Consider the following 21,022-nt stretch of genomic DNA (forward strand, 5'->3'; position numbering starts at 1 on the left):
ATCACCACCCAACACATCACCTACCTACATCACCACCCAACACATCACCACCCAACACATCACTTACCTACATCACCACCCAACACATCACCTACCTACATCATCACCCAACACATCACCACCCAACACATCACCTACCTACATCACCACCCAACACATCACTTACCTACATCACCACCCAACACACCACCTACCTACATCACCACCCAACACATCACCTACCTACATCACCACCCAACACACCACCTACCTACATCACCACCCAACACATCACCTACCTACATCACCACACAACACATCACCACGCAACACATCACCTACCTACATCATCACCCAACACATCACCTACCTACATCACCACCCAACACACCACCTACCTACATCACCACCCAACACACCACCTACCTACATCACCACCCAACACATCACCTACCTACATCACCACCCAACACATCACCTACCTACATCATCACCCAACACATCACCACCCAACACATCACCTACCTACATCACCACCCAACACATCACCTACCTACATCATCACCCAACACATCACCACCCAACACATCACCTACCTACATCACCACCCAACACATCACCACCCAACACATCACCTACCTACATCACCACCCAACACATCACCTACCTACATCACCACCCAACACATCACCTACCTACATCACCACCCAACACATCACCACCCAACACATCACTTACCTACATCACCACCCAACACATCACCTACCTACATCATCACCCAACACATCACCACCCAACACATCACCTACCTACATCACCACCCAACACATCACTTACCTACATCACCACCCAACACACCACCTACCTACATCACCACCCAACACATCACCTACCTACATCACCACCCAACACACCACCTACCTACATCACCACCCAACACATCACCTACCTACATCACCACACAACACATCACCACCCAACACATCACCTACCTACATCATCACCCAACACATCACCTACCTACATCACCACCCAACACATCACCTACCTACATCACCACCCAACACACCACCTACCTACATCACCACCCAACACACCACCTACCTACATCACCACCCAACACATCACCTACCTACATCACCACCCAACATATCACCTACCTACATCACCACCCAACACATCACCTACCTACATCACCACCCAACACATCACCTACCTACATCACCACCCAACATATCACCTACCTACATCACCACCCAACACATCACCTACCTACATCACCACCCAACACACCACCTACCTACATCACCATCCAACACATCACCTACCTACATCACCACCCAACACATCACCTACCTACATCACCACCCAACACACCACCTACCTACATCACCACCCAACACATCACCACCCAACACATCACAACCTAGCACATCACCTACCTACATCATCACCCAACACATCACCACCCAACACATCACCTACCTACATCACCACCCAACACACCACCTACCTACATCACCACCCAACACATCACCACCCAACACATCACCTACCTACATCATCACCCAACACATCACCACCCAACACACCACCTACCTACATCACCACCCAACACATCACCTACCCAAATCACCACCCAACACATCACCTACCCAAATCACCACCAAACACATCACCTACCTACATCACCCAACACATCACCTACCTACATCACCACCCAACACACCACCTACCTACATCACCACCCAACACATCACCTACCTACATCACCACCCAACACATCACCTACCCAAATCACCACCCAACACATCACCACCCAGCACATCATCACACAACACATCACCTACCTACATCACCCAACACATCACCTACTTACATCACCACCCAACACACCACCTACCTACATCACCACCCAACACATCACCTACCTACATCACCATCCAACACATCACCTACCTACATCACCATCCAACACATCACCTACCTACATCACCACCCAACACACCACCTACCTACATCACCACCCAACACATCACCACGCAACACAACACCTACCTACAACACCACACAACACATCACCTACCTACATCACCACCCAACACATCACCTACCCACATCACCACCCAACATATCACCCATCAATTCACCACCCAACACATTACCTACCCACATCACCACCCAACACATCACCTACCTACATCATCACCCAACACATCACCACGCAACACAACACCTACCTACATCACCACCCAACACACCACCTACCTACATCACCACCCAACACATCACCTACCCACATCACCACCCAACACATCACCTACCCACATCACCACCCAACACATCACCTACCCACATCACCACCCAACACATCACCTACCCACATCACCACCCAACACATCACCTACCCACATCACCACCCAACACATCACCTATCCACATCACCACCCAACACATCACCTACCCACATCACCACCCAACATATCACCTACCTACATCATCACCCAACACATCACCACGCAACACAACACCTACCTACATCACCACCCAACACACCACCTACCTACATCACCACCCACACATCACCTACCTACATCACCACCCAACACATCACCTACGTAGAACACCACCCAACACAACACCTACCTACATCACCACACAACACATCACCTACCTACATCATCACCCAACACATCACCTACCTACAACACTACACAACACATCACCTACCTACATCATCACCCAACACATCACCTACCTACAACACTACACAACACATCACCTACCTACATCATCACCCAACACATCACCTACCTACAACACTACACAACACATCACCTACCTACATCACCACCCAACACACCACCTACCTACATCATCACCCAACACATCACCTACCTACAACACTACACAACACATCACCTACCTACAACACTACACAACACATCACCTACCTATATTACCACCCAACACATCACCTACAATACCTGCCGTGAATAACTGACCTGCTCTATGCATGATAAATACTTACAAAATTGTATACTTCTCAGGAGCAAAAGCATCCTCAATGGCCGACACCATTCAGTTGAGGTATGTGCTTTCAACCCATGCATTATTAGTCCACTACCGACTAAGTCGAAGGGGACTTTAGGTTTGCGCTCCGTCTGTCTGTCTGTCCGTCAGTCTTGCAAATCAGTTTTCCGGATTTTGTTTATGTGCTTGCAGATATTCATTTGATATTTGGTACATTGCCTTACCATAACAAGTTACAGATCAAGTTCTAATTTCATCTCGGTCCATTGATTTTTCACTAAGTTATGACCCTTGGACTTAGAAAAATAGCATGAATTATTCGTTTTTTGGACTTGTTTTTGATGTGCTTGCAGATATTCATTTGATATTTGGTACATTGCTCTGCCATAACAAGTTACAGATCAAGTTCGAGTTTCGTCTCAGTCCGTTGATTTTGCACTAGGATATGGCCCTTGGATTTCCAAAATTAGCATGAATAATGTCAGTTTTCCTAACTGTTTTGTTGTGCTTACATAAATTCATTTGATATTCATTGCTTTGCCATAACAGGTTACAAATCGATTTTGAAGTTTTCCTGGTGTAGTCTTTGTACCTGAATAGTAGTTGATTTCCAACCATTCGTATCCTGGTTTCCCAATCTTCCCTTTTACCATAACCTTGGTCTCATAATGAACTTCGAATATTGTTGCGGTCCAATAATTTTTGCCTCGGGTAGGGGACTATGTATTGCTATGCAATACTCCCAGAATGCTTGTTATAAATGTTTTGCAACTATTGATCCACAAAGTATCCTACACTGTGCTTCTGATCGTAAGTAGGCGTAAAACTCACTGTTTGTACCAACCGGAAGTCATACGTCACACTTAATGGAACCTGACTTTGATATCAATTCTGCACATGTATCTTGAAATAACTTGCTTGCTTCACTCTTCCTTTAGCTGCTGTCGATCGTTTGATTTTTTTTTTTGATTTTTTTTTTTTTAGCTCTTTATACTATATAGTGATATAAACAATGTAATATAAATCAGACTTCTTAGACCCGCGACGTATACTCTGCGTAGCGATTGTGAGCGTATCTTAGGATCTGATTTTAATTAGATTGTGATATAAACCACGACACATTCTGTGCGGGCTTTAATGTTCCGAGTTTCAGAAGTTGGGGCTTGGGGTCATTCTGCATTCTATTGCTATCATTTTGCCAAACATATTATTTTGAACTGTTTGCGCATTATTTGTATATCTGTGTATGGTTTTAACACAGTATACATATTTTGACTTTTACTGCGAGCTTTCGTGGATTGCATTATACATGCACTAGTAAATTAATCAGCTTTATCACATAGAAAATGTACAATTGTGGAGAATGTTCTACATTTCCTGGAAGTTTCTAAGTAACATAGTTGTATTCGTAGGTTTTTGAAGTTTCTAAGTAAGATTGTTGTATTCGTTGGTTTTTAGAAGTTTCTAAGTAAGATTGTTGTATCCATTGGTTTACTGGAAGTTTCTAAGTAAGATATTTGTATTCATTGGTTTTTGAAGCTTCAAGAGAAACATCACACACGACCAACCAATGATTGTCTTCTATGCTCTTGTGGGAAACGATGTCTGTAATAGGTAAGTGAAAATACACAAAACATGGCATCTTCAAGGTGCTAGTATACCCCAATTTAGTAAAGATATCAATGCTACAGTAATCTATGAATAGAATGAAACAAGAATATCTATTAGACAAATGAAATAATTTCAAATATTAAAGCTTGTCCATTTACATTTTTTCCAAAAAGAGCCGAATGCTGACCACGTGACTGTCTTATTAACTTATCACGTGCTATTTCCCCACCAATTCTTGGATATGTGCTCATCTAACTACCCTTTAGTGTTCCTAGCATGATCTAGTTTGACAGGTCTTAAAACTTACCGACGCCATTGTTTTCTTTCTGACGACGTGTGGAGAATGCGCTCACAGCGCATATCCGTATATATATTATGCAAAAAAGGGCACCCAAAGATATAAGTCAAGCATAAACATTAATTTCAACCCACTCCTTTCATCTAGGATGAAATCAAATAGTTTATGTTGCATATATATATATATACATGCATGCATAACACCATATAGATACCTTAATTATGTTAGTTTTGGAAAGAAAAAAGCTTGAACATTTTACTTCATATTTTTCAGACACCCTGATATTTTTAATCATATGACAACTGTGGAGGAAATGAAGAATAAATCTATCAACACATTGAATTATCTAGTAAGTGTGATAATAATCATAAAAATTATTAGCACTCTATATTTATGATGTTGTACAGAAATATATTTGATAATTTCTTTGTCTGTGTGTGTTTCTGTTTTGTAGATTGTGGTTTGTGTTGGTTTGTGTGTGTGGGGGTGGGGGTGGGGGGTTATCAGGTCGGCATATCCCTTTTCTTTCAAATTTTAAGAAAAAATGCTCCCCGAGGTTCCAGGGAATTTAGAAACGCACAATGAACACGATCTTGAAAAAGTCATAAAGAAATTTTGCCCAGTTTCTGTTTTATTTCAATATTCCGATACGGTTTTCTTGAATTTCATGTAGGTCTATTTTACCACAGGAAATATGTGTATTTTGTATATTCTGTTGAGGGTTATTCTTGTTGTAAAATCACTTTCGAAGTCAATGATGACTTGATATATACATGTACCATCGGAATTGTGGAGTCGAATTTACCAACCGGCATTACCATTGGGCAGATTATCCGTGAAATAGAATTAAATGCAAATCTCATATTTTTTATTCTTCAGGGAAAGGTTCTTCCAAAAGGAAGCCATGTATTTTACGTAGGATTAGCTGATGGGGCCATTTTGTATGAAGCACTTCGTGATAGAGTTCATCCGATTGGATCATTGCGGAATGACGTCACATACTCTGAGTTCTATGACTATTTCAACTGTTTAGAGGTAGATACGTTAGAGAGAGTTATAAATACGTGTGACATCTGTCTATTCATTTGTGTTGAAAACTCTTTTGTTTAATGATCCTGTCAATCTGAAGTGTCTTACAGTACAATTGTTCCCATATGAAACTCTTGTATACGGTGATTTCACGTACAAAATGCCAAGCAATTTTTATATTATGCTTTTTAATGCGGATATAAGGAATTCCGATTTAAAGGGAATTTGAAATTTTCATGAATTACATTTACATGTATATACAAGATTCACTGCATTGAATTAAGGGTTTCTTACACGTGTTGTTTCCCCTATTTGTAAAGCCTAAACACTGCTAAATATGAAGGATTACTGTACTGTCTACAAAAATGCTTCACACACTGTACATTCACTTTAGATGGTTCTGTATTGCAGATATCTCCTTGCCTGGGATGGATGAATACTAATGCAACAGTACGAGAAATTACAACTAAGGTGACTATTGCAGTGTCTTTTAACTGTGTTCACAAATTAGTACATCTACTGATGTATTTTACAATGTTTTGTCTTAGACATCTTTACAAATTGTAGCGATTGTCATTTTTTTCATGAACGCTCTGCAGTTGTAAACAATGTGTGTTTGAATCTTGACGAGTGATAGGAGAAATGAAAGTAGAATGTAAATAGCAGAAATAAATACTAGTATCATTTTTGAAAATACAGGAGAGCATGAACTGCCACAGTCCCGTGGGGATTCGGGTTAGAATCGGCCCTTAGAACCCCTTGCTTGTCGTAAGAGGCGACTAAATGGGGCGGTCCTTCGAATGAGACCGCAAAAATCGAGGTCCTGTGTCACAGCAGGTGTGGCATGATATATAAAGATCTCTCCCTGTTCAAAGGCTGTAAGCGCCGAGCATAGGCTTAAATTTTGCAGCCCTTCACTGGCAATGGTGACGTCTTCATATGAGTGAAACATTCTCGAGAGGGACGTTAAACAATATCAAATCAATCAATCAATCAATCAATCAAATGAACTGCAACACTTCACAACAGCATACATTTCATAATTTACTTCTTAAAATAACAGCCTAATTTATGTTTTCAGAGGGCTCGTGAATTGAGTGAGGCTTTAAAAGAAGTCGTGGCTGTTCACCAAAGTTCTTTTTCAAACTTCAAATTGTATTATGTGGATAACCCCATAGACCAAGGTAACGTGATGGATGTTTCTAAAGCTGTAAAGACAATTGTTCATTCGTTCATTTTATTCGCTCAAACCACAGTGAAAGTAGTACATGAGGTACAATACAAAAAATCCAAATATTGATTAATACAATTTATGTCAGAGGAATGTATATACACTGTACATGTAGGTATGCAAATAAAGATAGTGAAATATATATATATATATATATATATATATATATAAGCACTAAAGTTCCAACAACACACGATACCTCAAAGTGTCGGATCCACAACATGGATACAAGGTCAAATACAAAAAATCATACAAAGCACTAAAATGACCAACGACACGAACAACCAGATTGTCAAATTTTCGGGAAGACCCGTCCCTTCTTCAGGACAAACGAAAAGAATCATATAATGTGGCCAATATCAACAGAGAACAATAACAAAAACTACATATAAATACATCTAGCACTACAACTACACTAATCTACAAACGTATTTACAACGCAGACTACATGTTTTTTGGTCTTTAGGCTTGCCAATCAATTTTAAAAGTGGAGCGAATTAGGACATGCCTTATTCGTCCAAAGAGCTGATCCAAAATGTACGAAGTGATAAAAATAGATTTAATTAATCTCAATCTTAATTAAACTCGTTCCACATGAGATTAATTAAGTGTATTTTTATCACTTCGTACATTTTGTATTATATAGTCAAAAACCGATCCACCAACGATTGAGATGAAACTTCTTTCATATAGGCATTATGCAAGTGTCTCTTCGAAAGTGTTTGAAAGCAACGGTAATTGACTAGTCTTTTTTCTCACTTTAGGTTAAATCATATATATATAAACAGTGTTTCAACGTGTAACTCAGTTTACTTCGTGTCGGCCTTGGGTATCGACCTAGTGTTTCTAAATCGTACTATTGTGGAATATTTTCACGTATTTTTGTCTTTTAAAAACAGCAATTCAAGATCAACTCATGTAACTTCGTTTGGGTCTTGAGCTTTCAAATCATATCATTATTGTATTGTTCCGGATTTCTGTATTCCTAAATATTGATTCAATCAAACTTAAATAGTGGTAAATTTAATTCAACGTACGACTTATCTTATCGGGCTCATGCCGGGTGTGACCCAATCTGATTAAAATCAGATCCTCGATCCGCTCCTCTTTTTGTTTCTTGTCGCTACACGACAAGAAAAAAAAAAAAAGAAAAAAAAGAGGAGCGGATCGAGGATCTGATTTTAATCAGATTTGGTGTGACCGGTCGGCAGGGAATGCTCACTCCTCCTAGACACCTGATACCACCTCTGGTGCGTCCAGGGGTTTGTGTTCGCCCGGCCCTTCATTTAGATAGTTTGATTAGTAAACCTTTTTCGTTGTCGTTAGAACTTATCATCGAATTGGTCATATCGGTGTTTTAATAATAATGATATATATACATGTATATATATATATATATATATATATATATATATATATATATATATATATATATAATCTAAATAGAAAGAGTTGATATCACACAGTCAAAATAATTCAATAAAAAAAGCAGGAAAATATACAGTTCCAAAATATATTTAAATCACTTTAAATATATTTTGGAACTGTATATTTTCCTGCTTTTTTTTTTTTATTGAATTATATATATATATATATATATATATATATATATATATAAAGCACTAAATAATCACAACTAGGTACTGAAAATTTTCACCCCTGCCCGGGGTCGAACCAGCGACCTACGGCACCCACCGCTTAGCAAGACTGTCAAACCAGTTACCACTTACGCACTGGTTTGACAATCTTGCTAGGCGGTGGGTGCCGTAGGTCGCTGGTTCGACCCCGGGCTGGGGTGAAAATTTTCAGTACCTAGTTGTGATTATTTAGTGTTTTATATATTAATTGATTGATTATCACATGTATCGTTTAGATCCTAGGGTTAATGCAAGGTTGGGTGTTATAATTGTGTGTTTGTGTTTTCTATATATATATATATATATATATACACACACGTGTAAAATATTTGATGCAGTGTTGGACGAGTGGACTAAACAAGGTGGACAGGATTGGGAACTGCTAGAGCCCGTGGACGGATTTCATTCTAATCAGGTACATTGTATATCTGTACACAGTGTTCCACGCTACATTGGAGATGTTTCTGTTGTAAATTGGTACCTTATTGCGTTTGTGATTAAGAAAGATATATTCTAGTCTACACAGTCCTTATACGTAGTCACGTGCAGTGGATCGTTTTTATCGCGCAAGTTTTGAGAATCTTCTTTTGTTTTTAGCTTGGACAAGCACTAACAGCGAAGGCAATTTGGGAAAATTTGGAGAAGATGTACCCAGAAGCCATTGGGCCCGTGAATCCGAATAATGCTAAGATTAAATCTTTGTTTGGAAATCAAGGCGGTTACCTGTAACTGTGTCACCATTAACAAGTTGGATATTATATCATGGGGTTGTGCAATTTTTATGCCCCCGTAATCCGAGTGTCGGGGGCATTTAGTTTTTGGTCTGTCCGTTTGTTTGCAAAAACTTTAAATTGGGCCATCTGTTCATTGGATTGTGATATGTCTTCCATATTTCACATGTGTATTCCTTGCGACAAGACATTTCATTTGGTACCAAAATGATTGACATTTTAACCTTGACCTTGGAGTTTGACCAACCTTTGAAAAAAAAATTAACCTTGGTTATAACGTTTGAATGGTTAGTGATAGGGCGCTCATATTCTTGTGACAAGACCTATCTTTGGGTGCAGCCATACGGGGGCATCACTGTTTCGCAAACTCATCTTGTTTATATTTGTTGTTTTTATTAATTTAAAAACCCGAGATTCATGATTATCTAGGACTTTATAATTTAGAAAATTTTTCAACTAGATGTGGATGTTTGTTTTGGGTGTTGTTGTTGCCCCCCCCCCCCTTAATTTTTAACATCCCCTTCTTTGCATGGTAAACATGGGATAGAAATTGAAAGCATCTTAAAAAAAATTATAGTTGCACCTTTTCCCCCCTATAATTAAAATTATTATGCAATTTTTCTTTTAAAAAAAAAGTAGCCTATGTACTCTGTAATACTACTACATGTACCTCTATTCTTCGTAAACACAAATTATAGTCATTTAATGTATTGATTTGTGTATGATGTAGATTAAACATATTGTATGACAATCATATAAATTATTGTATTGCGAGAGGGTTATCTAAATTTTTGAACTTGTGCCTAATCTTTTTGATGTTTTGTCAATAAAATATGTTCAATTCAATGCGTCTAGTATTTCACTTGTATAGAATCCTTACGCTAGTGAATATCGATTATTGCATGAAACGGGCTATAACGTACGAGTACGAAAATTCTTCGTAAAATTCAGACTAGAATACGGCATAGTCTCGTTATAATAATTAGGTTTATTACTGACTATCCATCGTCGGAAACCCACGGTCGGTCGCTCTATTCGTTTACCTACCGTGGGTCACAAGGCCAGTATTTTCGCTGGAAGGTGTGTCTCGGCTTCTATATGCGATTGGTCGCTTTACCATTTCTTATTGCGATATTCAAACCAATGAAAAAGCCCTTTATTTCCAGTCCTCGGGTAGCATAGAAAAAGCCAAAATTTTGACTACATTTAAGTTGAACAAGTTACAAAACTTTCAGCGAGATGCTTTATCTGCATTATTGAAGCGGAGGGTGTATTTGTGTCTATAAAGACGGAGGAGGAAAAAGCCTGTGTTGCCAAGCGTTTGATATCTTAAGTTGCGTACGAGTCTATGTACAGGTCTACATGTTCAACACGAGTTCGTAGTTCCATCATACGGGAGCAATTTTTTTAACACGTGCCATGAAGCAGTGATGATAATAAACATACCAGAGGCGGATCCAGGATTTCCGAGGGGGGGGGGGGTCACATGTGAAAGAGAAGTATGGGGGGTCCGCCATTACAGCTGACATTTTGAGTACCGGGAATGATTACGGCGATTTCCATTGGTACTCGATAGGTCACGTAAGATCACGCATTTTTTAAAATGAGTTAGATTTATAGGTTATAGACTTTGTATGGGAAAATATGACGACCGAGTTTTTTGGCGCGTAGACGGACCGAGCTTGCGAGGTCCGTCCGCGACAAAAAACGAGGTCGTCATATTTTCCCACACAAAGTCTATAACCTTTTTATTATATACTTTCAATTTCATTTAGAAACTATCAATAATTTATTTTTAACAATTTCTTTATTGATTTAACTGAGTAAAAGATGAAAAACACGAAAACTTTGAAAATTAACGACGTAGTAATTTGCTTGTGTATTGATTGTGACGTAATGTTTGCGGGCCGGAATGTTTCCGGGCATATATCACACGATATATGCCCGCAAACTTTTAAAGAAAAAAGAAGAGATGAAATTGAAAGTATATAATAAGCGAAAATATCGGCCTTGTGACCAACGGTTGGTAAACGAATAGAACGACCGACCGTGGGTTTTCGACGATGCTGACTATCTAGAGAAATAAAACAAATTGTAATAAGATTCAAGAAATTCTTTACATTTTGTGTTTTATGTGTCAATGTTTTTGAACAGCCAGTATTTGTTTTATTTCACTGTCACTCTTTGTTTCTCGTAATATTTTTTTGCTTTCTAGGGCTCGCGGCGGGTGTGACCTGTCGACAGGGGGTGTTTTCTTCCCTTAGGCACCTGATCCCATCTCTGGTATATTCAGGGGTCCGTATTTGCCCAACTCTTAAATTTTGTATGTTGACAAATTATATTTTAAGAAAATAATAAATGATATAAAATCATATACCGATATGAACAATGTAGCCAACATTGATAGGATTATATATATGCATTTATCTTTAATATACCTATAAATAAGAAACAAGCTGCACATAAATTACAAAATATGATTCGTAGGATTGTCTGCATCGTGTGCAAGAAGTGATATATTAATGTTATCGATACCTGATTTTATGTGACGATCACCCCCAGCGGATTCCAACTGAGAATACATGTACATGTATCATCTAATGTTGATTTAATTTGTGCCCAGCGAAGTTGCTTCCGTTCTTTAGGTCCATTGTGTGATATGATTAATTGATTGAATATTGTTTAACGTCCCTCTCGAGAATATTTCACCTATATGGAGATCTCACCACTGCCGGTGAAGGGCTGCGAAATTTAGGCCTATGCTCGGCGCTTATGGCCATTGAGCAGGGAGGGATCTTTATCGCGCCACACCTGCTGTGACATGGTACCTCGGTGTTTGCGGTCTCGATCCGAAGGACCGCCCCACTGAGTCGCCTCTTACGACAAGCAAGGGGGTACTGAGGACCTATTCTAACCCGGATCCCCACGTAAATTGTGTGATATGACCATCATGGAAACACATTTACGGCAAATTCTCCAAAATATAGTTGAGTTAGAATACTGAAGTGTGATACAATAGTCTGTGTAGCACCAACCTCCACAGAAATGTTGACATTTGTAGCATCATATAACCAGGATCTAGATATACATCAGAAATGTTATAGGTATTCCTGGTTGTCTGAACTCGGAGCCGGTGTATCGACCCTACCCCAACACACACAGTGACAAACACACACACTTCCCCGATAGATGGTTTGTATCATTGTGGTAGTGGATAAAGTATTACTCACTTGTTAGTAAACGTTCCTTGAATTTGAATGTGTTGTGCATGATAAATAAGCACAAGACTGTGTCTGCCAGGTGTCATTTCCGTTATTTGAATCATCGAATGAACGTTAAATTCAGGAGTTTTGGGGTATCATCAATAAACGACAACACTATCTCTTGGCTAAACAAACTTTTTTGTTGTTGTTGAAAAAGAGCCATTTTTGTGTAATATTAATAGTTATTCACTAGATTGCCAAATTTACAACCATTAAACTCATTGGACATCAACATACATGTACCCTTCTCTGTCTCTAATCACTATGACATATTACAATATATATCTTTACTTTTATGAATAATAATATATACATGTACTAGAAAACAGAAGCTTTCTCTCCATGGACTATAACCTCAAAAGGTCATGGATTTTTCAAATTTGAAACTGTAACGTATCTTGGCCAAATAAAGAAAAATGCCATGCAAAAATTCAGCGGGCATGTTCACGAAAGTTTTAAGATTTATCCTAGATACAACTTCAGATGCATCTAAGGACAAATGGTACAATATTGCTGACACACAGCCTTTGACTCGACATGACTGCAATACATACATTGGGAGAAAAGGGGAACAATGTTGACCCAAATTTACACAGGGCCGATCTGATTGCAAGAAATCACCTTGCAGCCAATGTAAAAACGGTGGTAATTAAGTCCTATTTTGCAAACTTTTTATGTCGTGCGAGTCAATGTAGTTCAAGTCGCCCACCAGAAAAGGACAAAATTCGCACAATGAATTCAATTTCGAAGTTTCCCAGCATGGAGAACGTAAACTGTAGATGCCACATGCACAGAAACATATATAACAGAGATAAGAAACTTTCTCGAGTATCACATAATGAATATACGATACAGTAATTTTTTTCTGCAAATGTTTGCGAACTTCATCTCAAGTTTAACAAACCAAAGACATTTCATTATTCATATTTTTCTGTATTTTTATATCATAAATACTTTAAGTAAAATATAGATATCGATTATTGACCTTAAGTTTAAAAAGACATTACAACTCATTTTTTGCGCAAAATGAGGTTAGTGTCTCTTTTATCTAAACGTACATGTAACAGCTGAAAATCACCTGCCCTTGTCTCCATATTTGGTAATGATTTCCATATTTGAACAATGGTAAAGGGAATTATTCCAAGAAGGACAAACTCTGAACTCATAAAATAAACCATCATAAAATATATGTATATGTTATTTATTATTTTAAATTCAAATAAATGGTAAAAATTAAACCAGAAAACATATTTTACAAAAGTTTCAACTATGCTGCGAAATACTTGTATATATTCAAAAGCAGACAGACGGCACTACCGGATCTAACTAGACTGAAACAAATTGTGTCTTCATAGATGCAAATGACAAGCAATGAACTTCAGTAGAAACATTGACAATTCCAAAGGTTTGCGTTCGATATCTTTACCAATTGAAATGACAGTCATTTCCTCATGAATGTGAGTGATGTGTGCATGAATCGACGACCATTTTAACGGCTGGGAACTCCGGTAGAAATGAATGTAAATGTAATAAAAAATAAATAAATATCATTTTTGAAAATACAGTGTATGAATAACATTTTACACTAGCACACTTTTTCATGAAGCGCTAAGGCAGGTGGTATGCTAACATTTTGAAGCGTATGTCACACAATGACTAAATGATTTCTATGTATATACTTAAGAGTTCCATTCTATTTTTACGAGTGTAAAAATTTGGAAATTTATCTTCAATATTCATAATATATATGTTGGGGATATTTTTTTTTTTTCAAAAGATAGAAAATTATTCCATATAACACTATTTCGAATCCATGACTCCCAGATGTGGCCCACGGAAACTTAATATATTTGTTTTAAATTGAAACTGAGTAAATTCAGTGCGTACTGTGCATGTCACAGATGGTAATATTTGTCACATCTAGTTCCAAGTTGTCGATAGTTCAACCATATTTTGATGATAGTGTTATAGTAAATATGTTAACATCAAGAGCAGCACGATTATAATTTTATTATAAGCTATAATGATTCCTACTTTTTCTACACACACATCTACAGGTATAATCAACAAAAATATGTCTTCCCTACTTACTTGGAAGGGTGCAATTTCAGAATCAATCGTAAGAATTCTAAGTCATTTCCATATGGTAAGTCAACTGAAACACGACTTTTTTAAACTTTTGATGGCTAACAAAAGTTATTAATCAGAACATGTTCTAGTTGCAGTACTATACAGTATACATTCTAATCATCGTCACTATCATTCCCATTTGTCGGCTTGATGACTTTAATGGGGGCGCTGGTCTCGATGTCTACAATTTGTTTGGAGGTGAAGCTTGCTATCAGCTCCCTCGCCCAATACGAACGCGGGCGAGGGTGGAGAACGACCGTTTCTTTAACCTCGTCTCCAGGATTTACCGGGTTGCTGGTTTACAAAAGAAAGTAACAATTTACATTGATGTAATATTACAACATCACACAATGATGAAGCTAAAATTAGGAAGAAAACAATATACTGTAATATTAAACCTGTGATAAGCTGGTGGATTTATCTTACAATGGGTGATAAAGTTCTTGAACTGTTACGTAAGTATTATGATCGTTTTAATGACTTCGCAGACAAATAACTGCAATGTAGTGTACCTAATAGCGATTGTTTTGCTAGCTATCAGACCAGCCCCCTCTACTGCTATTTCTGCTTGCGTCAGAACCAGTTGCGTAGTATTCTTAAATACAATAGTTGCCTCTGTATCCTTTTTCACTTCTATGGTCTCTGGAACCTTTGAAATATATGTATGAAATGTTGAAATTGAAAATACATCGCCAACAGCAAATTGTGTATCATGGCAATTGATAAATCCGTTGTACTTGTGTTTGATAAATGTTAATTTTATGGATGATAATGCTGAGCGATCGCGTTACCTGTGTGACAAGTTCCGGTGGATGATAAATGCTATCGCGTTACCTGTGTGACAAGTTCCGGTGGATGATAATGCTATCGCGTTACCTGTATGACAAGTTCCGGTGGATGATAATGCTATCGCGTTACCTGTATGACAAGTTCCGGTGGATGATAATGCTATCGCGTTACCTGTATGACAAGTTCCGGTGGATGATAATGCTATCGCGTTACCTGTATGACAAGTTCCGGTGGATGATAATGCTATCGCGTTACCTGTGTGACAAGTTCCGGTGGATGATAATGCTATCGAGTTACCTGTATGACAAGTTCCGGTTTCTTCAACATGAAGGACTCATCCTTTGACTGCATTCTACCGGTTTCCAAATTCTTTCCAGATATATACAACTGAAATCTTCCCTCTGGATTCATATTTGCATGGTACTCTTTCCCACTAATCTGTATGGTTAATTCTTTCTCTAGAAATTTACAGAATAAAATATGTGTGTGTAATTAAAAAAAAATCAACTTGTAATAGTATGACATCATGATGTGAAAACTGACCAATAATTGTTTGTTTTTTTAAATACAAGCAATGACTGCTCTCTAGTCGTACCTTATTTCATCTTCATGACTGGCAAGTATCAACATTTTGAGAAACTGAGAATATTGGAAGTTACAAGAATTTTTACAAAACCTCTGATGTAATCCAGGGGCATACAAATTATGTTGGCAAATTTAGAATTTAGTGGGTGGTAATAAACATATAAAACGTACTACACTGTAGGTACGTAAATATTACGTAACAATTATTTACACTTTTTGTGTTACACTGTACATTTACCATCCTTGGGTCCAATGTTTTCCTTGAAAGTCTGTGTTTTTACTCTTTTCCCCGCCACTCCAGTGTAATAAACATTGATTAGCGTGAAAGTCAGACTTATTGCACGTGACTCGTCCGTCATGTTTTTTATGGCAGCTTTTATTTCCATGTCGTCTCCAATAAGAGTTTCCTTTGGTGTCGTAATCGTGAAATCCAACTCCTTCTGTGTGTCCAATTTGTAAATATTATGTTTCCTTCTTGTGCTGTATCTACTGACAAATTTAGCCACCTTTCTCTCCTCTTCACTTCCTGTTAAAGTTATTGATTACTCTTTAAATATATCAAATTCAGTGGCAGCTAAAGAAATATACGCTTATTCAATTATTACATTTATTATTTTGGCCTCTAATACATAAACATTTTTTAGTATCTCTATGCCCTGATTTTCATTATAGAATTCTAAATGATAGCGGCTTTTAATTAAAACTGAATTACCATCCTGGTATTTATATAGGTGCGTCACGTCTTCCAAGAAGTTAGACCCCACCCTCTTTGTACTAATGGCGTGTCCAACAGCGGAATGGTCAATCTGACTGACTTCCATGGTACCATCTTTCTTGACCTACAGAATACCAATACAATTTCTCATGCTGCTTACAATATCCAGAAACGGAATGTACATGCATATTCTGCGATTTTATCAGTCTAAGTTTGCAAACTTACAACCCACTGTACTCGATCCCCATTGACTTCACCAAAGATGAATGGGATATCATAGTTGAGATAAACATGTCCCTCTTTTATAGCTTTCAGTGGAGCAGGGCCACACCTCATAATCCCTTTGAACGTAAAAATTACATTTCAGTCCTTAATTCGACTACTGATAACATAAACTATTTATTAACAATGATAATTCTTACACAATAAAAGTGACTAGATTATTTTCCCAAATACTTGATTAATAATTTATAAATCTTTATCAAGCAATATGTATGTTGAACTATCTGAACCTTCGCTGGCTTCCTGGGGCGTGGCATCGTGCGCTTGCCACCCGTCGTAGCCTTCAGGTAAATCTAAACGACGAATCCAGGACTCGTTCCACACATGGAAGTTCCTTAAATTGACACCAAATCTTATTTATATATTTCATTTCTCCGTACAACCAAACATATCCGCACGTACGAAGGGCTTTTCAATTCATTATTCAAATTTTCTTACCATACGGAGTCGTTCATGTCCTCTATGGGTTCACCATCCTCGTCCCAGTGACTGTCAATGGTCATGCTGCTGTCAGTATCGTGTGCAGAGTCAAAATTGGTCACAGAACGTGTCGGTATTCCAAGACAGCGGCACACTGAGAGTAAGCAGTTAGTATACTGTCACGTGTTATTCTCTCAACGTTAGAAATTAATTAATGAACTTTTTTTAAATTTTTTATTTAAATGTCCAGAACATACTTGTTGTGAGCAGACCGGAGAACACCCAGCACTGTCCATACCGGACGGGCTTGTTGCCGTTGGAGTGGTATTCTTTTATGATTGCTACACTCCCAGCCCAATTCCACGGCTTAGTACAGTCCTCGGGGTATTCCGATGTCCATCTCCCTTCCAAAACCCCATCACTGTCACAGGAATTGCACTGAAAATATACAATTTCATTTCAAATGACACGTACACTTTTATTTGTGATACAATACAATGAGAAAGTTATTTCTTTGCCTTAAAAGAAAACCCCGGTAAATATGATTATAACCATACCAGTGATGAGAGACATCGAATGACTGCTACTGGTGACGTACAGGCAACGTCTGATAAACCACCATCCTCTAACAGCTTTAAGGCGACATCAAGTACAGGTTCGTCAAACTGAAATCATATCGAGCCAGTGTAAGCGACATGCGTGATACTGATACATGTTAAGTTCTACACCTATACTTTCTTTAAAAACACTACCAACAATAAAAAATAATAATACAACAAAAAGCCTCCCCCCAATAAACAAACCCTCATTTACTGTAATACCACAATCACATCATTGATCAGTAGGGACACTTTAAATTGCCACTTTAATACCTGTCACAGTTGCAATGGATATTTAGGTGAGGTCGATTCTATTCTATTTTTTTCTTCAATTTACCCATTTCTAATAGCTTAAAATCTATAAGAAGTGTAAAGTCTGAAACAAGAGGCCCACAGGCCTTATCGGTCACCTGAATACTAGTGAAAAAGTATCACTACTTCCATGGGCTATGAAATCTAGAAAAAATTTCCTGTTCTGAATATCTAAAAATGTAAGCTAAATTCTAATGTTCAGCAACAGTATAAAACAAGATGTGTTCTTAAAACTTCAATGCCCTCAAAAGTGCATACACTGATGAAAGGCTTTAAAGAATAGGTGTATTAACATTAAAACATCTGCAAGTATACATTTAGATTTTATACAGTATCAGCAAACTTACACATAAATACTATATGCTAATTTTGGCCCTACCCTGGGGTCAGAACCCTTACTCTGGTGATCATCAAATTTACAATTCTGGTAAAAGACTACCTGCTCTATCCATTTAGTTTCAATTTAATACAAATAACACTAAAGAAGATGTTATTCAAGTGTTTTACACATAAACACTATATAACAAGTTTGGACCCGCCCTGGGGTCAGAACCCCTACCCCGGGGATCATGAAATTTACAATTTTGTTAGAGGCCTTCCTGCTCTACATCACTATGCATTTAGTTTTTCTTACATTGTGTGGTTCTTGAGAAGAAGATTTTTGAAAATTGGTCAATTTTGGGCAGTTCTTACCCCGCCCCTAGGGCCCCAGGGGTGCTGGAGTCCTGAAATTTACAATTTATGTATCCCTTGTCCCAATGATGCTTCATACCAAATTTGAAAAAAAAAAAATTGGACTGGTAGTTATTAAGAAGAAGTTAAAAATGCTAAATTTTTAACGCACGACGACGGACGAAAACCAAAATGTTAACTTGTTACTTTTCAGACGACCTAAATATCTAAAATTTCTACAACTAGACAAATAAATTTCTCCTTTTTTTCTAAAGGAGTGAAACAAATGCAAACATATATGCCTCAGAATTATAGGGGAAATCATGCGCGTCTTTTCCTGGCTCGGAATGAAGATAAATCTTGCCTGTCCAAAATTCCAAGGCCGACCAAAGTAACCCCTTTGGGTCCAGATTCTGCCAGTCTCATTCAACACGTACTCTTCTCGTTCTTCCTTCTTTTCCATATACACTGTATCATCTGAAGAAAAAAAAAAGAGTGTATGATTATTACCGGCATATACAATCATGTGGACGCACCATATTAAAACATAATTTAAGTAGTAGATCTAATTACATGTAACTGTTTGTATTTTGTATACACAATTTATTGGTAAACCTTTACACATAATAGTTTGGTACGTAAAATAAAAGAACAGTGACAACCTTTTGTCCAGGCATTGAAGAGAATGGTGAATGCTTCCTTGCCCAAATGTCTTTTCATAGACTCTTTGTTGCCGACAAGATTTGTCTCGACATAGAACTGGTATACTCCTATGGTGCTGTCTGGAGCAGACTTTATGCTGCATTCTAAATTCTTCCCATCAATTTTCTTTACTTCTGCAAACCATGTTCCTGTGATGTCAGATGTCTTGCATGACAGTTTTAAGGTGAGTTGTATTCTAATTACGGAACCCTTGCTTTCTTGGGGGCGTAAACCTGTGTATGAAATACATCTTTGTATCAAATTTTCTGACCTCTAAGTATTTGATTTGGTATCAATTTGTAAACTGTATCATAATATCAACTCAATTCTATGTAACTGCAGAACTGTAGCTCTCTGAAAAAACATTGAGACAAAGCTGTCGCAATATTTTTTCAGAGAACTACAGTTCTGCGGCTAAATTCTATGCAGCTATGAATAGCCTCTCTGAAAAAAAAATTGGCATAAAACTTTTGATTGAAAAAAAAAAATACCGTAGGTAAACTGCAGAATGATGACGTCATGATCTGGTTTAATTTCTCTGTCGAAGTCAACATTTAGAACGAACTCCTGTCCTCGACGAATGATGTTCCCAGCTTTTTCGAACTCGTTGGAATGGTGATTCTTTCTGTTCAGCTTTGTTTGATAATCAACGAACTTTACATCCAAAGCTTTAGATGCTGAAAAAGAACCGAAAAGTTTAGTATTGTTTGCAAGGTTAGTACTGTACATGTATGTAATGATATATGTTGTACATCATGTAATGACAGTATGTAAAGATAGTACTGTATGTAAGGTTAGTACTGTATGTAATGATATATGCAGTACATCATGTAATGGCAGTATGTAAATATAGTACTGTATGTAAGGTTAGTACTGCATGTGTGTTTTATATTTCGCGTAGTCCTCTAAACTGTGCACCATCGTGTGTCAATGTGATTGCGTAACATGTTTAAAAGGAACTACCAACACTATGCTCCAATTCCGTCAAAATTGACTTGCATTTC

The 21,022-nt window shown here is 37.8% G+C and overlaps 2 protein-coding genes across 12 annotated transcripts in view; one reads left to right on the top strand and one right to left on the bottom strand.

Annotated features, from left to right (window-relative positions):
* LOC125663822 (acyloxyacyl hydrolase-like) overlaps nucleotides 1–10,395 on the top strand; it is a 29,250-nt gene extending 18,855 nt beyond the window's left edge. The window contains exons 11-18 of one of the 3 annotated variants that reach the window (XM_048896205.2): nucleotides 3,030–3,069; nucleotides 4,552–4,626; nucleotides 5,195–5,270; nucleotides 5,801–5,956; nucleotides 6,362–6,421; nucleotides 7,032–7,134; nucleotides 9,157–9,233; nucleotides 9,416–10,395. In XM_048896205.2, the coding sequence (XP_048752162.2) occupies nucleotides 3,030–3,069; nucleotides 4,552–4,626; nucleotides 5,195–5,270; nucleotides 5,801–5,956; nucleotides 6,362–6,421; nucleotides 7,032–7,134; nucleotides 9,157–9,233; nucleotides 9,416–9,547 (719 nt within the window). In that variant the 3' untranslated portion in view covers nucleotides 9,548–10,395. Of the gene's footprint in view, nucleotides 1–3,029; nucleotides 3,070–4,551; nucleotides 4,627–5,194; nucleotides 5,271–5,800; nucleotides 5,957–6,344; nucleotides 6,422–6,649; nucleotides 6,802–7,031; nucleotides 7,135–9,156; nucleotides 9,234–9,415 lie in introns of those variants that run through there. The other 2 variants (XM_056154533.1, XM_056154507.1) reach the window with 2 other exon arrangements.
* Nucleotides 10,396–13,997: 3,602 nt separating this feature from the next.
* The window catches only part of LOC125663824 (protein-glutamine gamma-glutamyltransferase K-like), a 62,457-nt gene continuing 55,432 nt past the window's right edge, over nucleotides 13,998–21,022 (bottom strand). For all 9 annotated transcript variants that reach the window (XM_056153936.1, XM_056154167.1, XM_056154110.1 and 6 more), the window contains 13 exons: nucleotides 20,510–20,695; nucleotides 19,979–20,251; nucleotides 19,681–19,793; nucleotides 18,291–18,398; nucleotides 17,991–18,171; nucleotides 17,752–17,887; nucleotides 17,544–17,647; nucleotides 17,257–17,372; nucleotides 17,029–17,155; nucleotides 16,555–16,842; nucleotides 16,029–16,189; nucleotides 15,455–15,591; nucleotides 13,998–15,236 (listed from right to left, as the gene is read on the bottom strand). In XM_056153936.1, coding sequence (XP_056009911.1) covers nucleotides 15,056–15,236; nucleotides 15,455–15,591; nucleotides 16,029–16,189; nucleotides 16,555–16,842; nucleotides 17,029–17,155; nucleotides 17,257–17,372; nucleotides 17,544–17,647; nucleotides 17,752–17,887; nucleotides 17,991–18,171; nucleotides 18,291–18,398; nucleotides 19,681–19,793; nucleotides 19,979–20,251; nucleotides 20,510–20,695 — 2,111 coding nt within the window. In that variant the 3' untranslated portion in view covers nucleotides 13,998–15,055. The remainder of the gene's footprint in view (nucleotides 15,237–15,454; nucleotides 15,592–16,028; nucleotides 16,190–16,554; nucleotides 16,843–17,028; nucleotides 17,156–17,256; nucleotides 17,373–17,543; nucleotides 17,648–17,751; nucleotides 17,888–17,990; nucleotides 18,172–18,290; nucleotides 18,399–19,680; nucleotides 19,794–19,978; nucleotides 20,252–20,509; nucleotides 20,696–21,022) is intronic.

The sequence above is a fragment of the Ostrea edulis genome, chromosome 1 (genome assembly GCF_947568905.1).
Source record: "Ostrea edulis chromosome 1, xbOstEdul1.1, whole genome shotgun sequence".
In the NCBI taxonomy this organism is placed as follows: domain Eukaryota; kingdom Metazoa; phylum Mollusca; class Bivalvia; order Ostreida; family Ostreidae; genus Ostrea; species Ostrea edulis.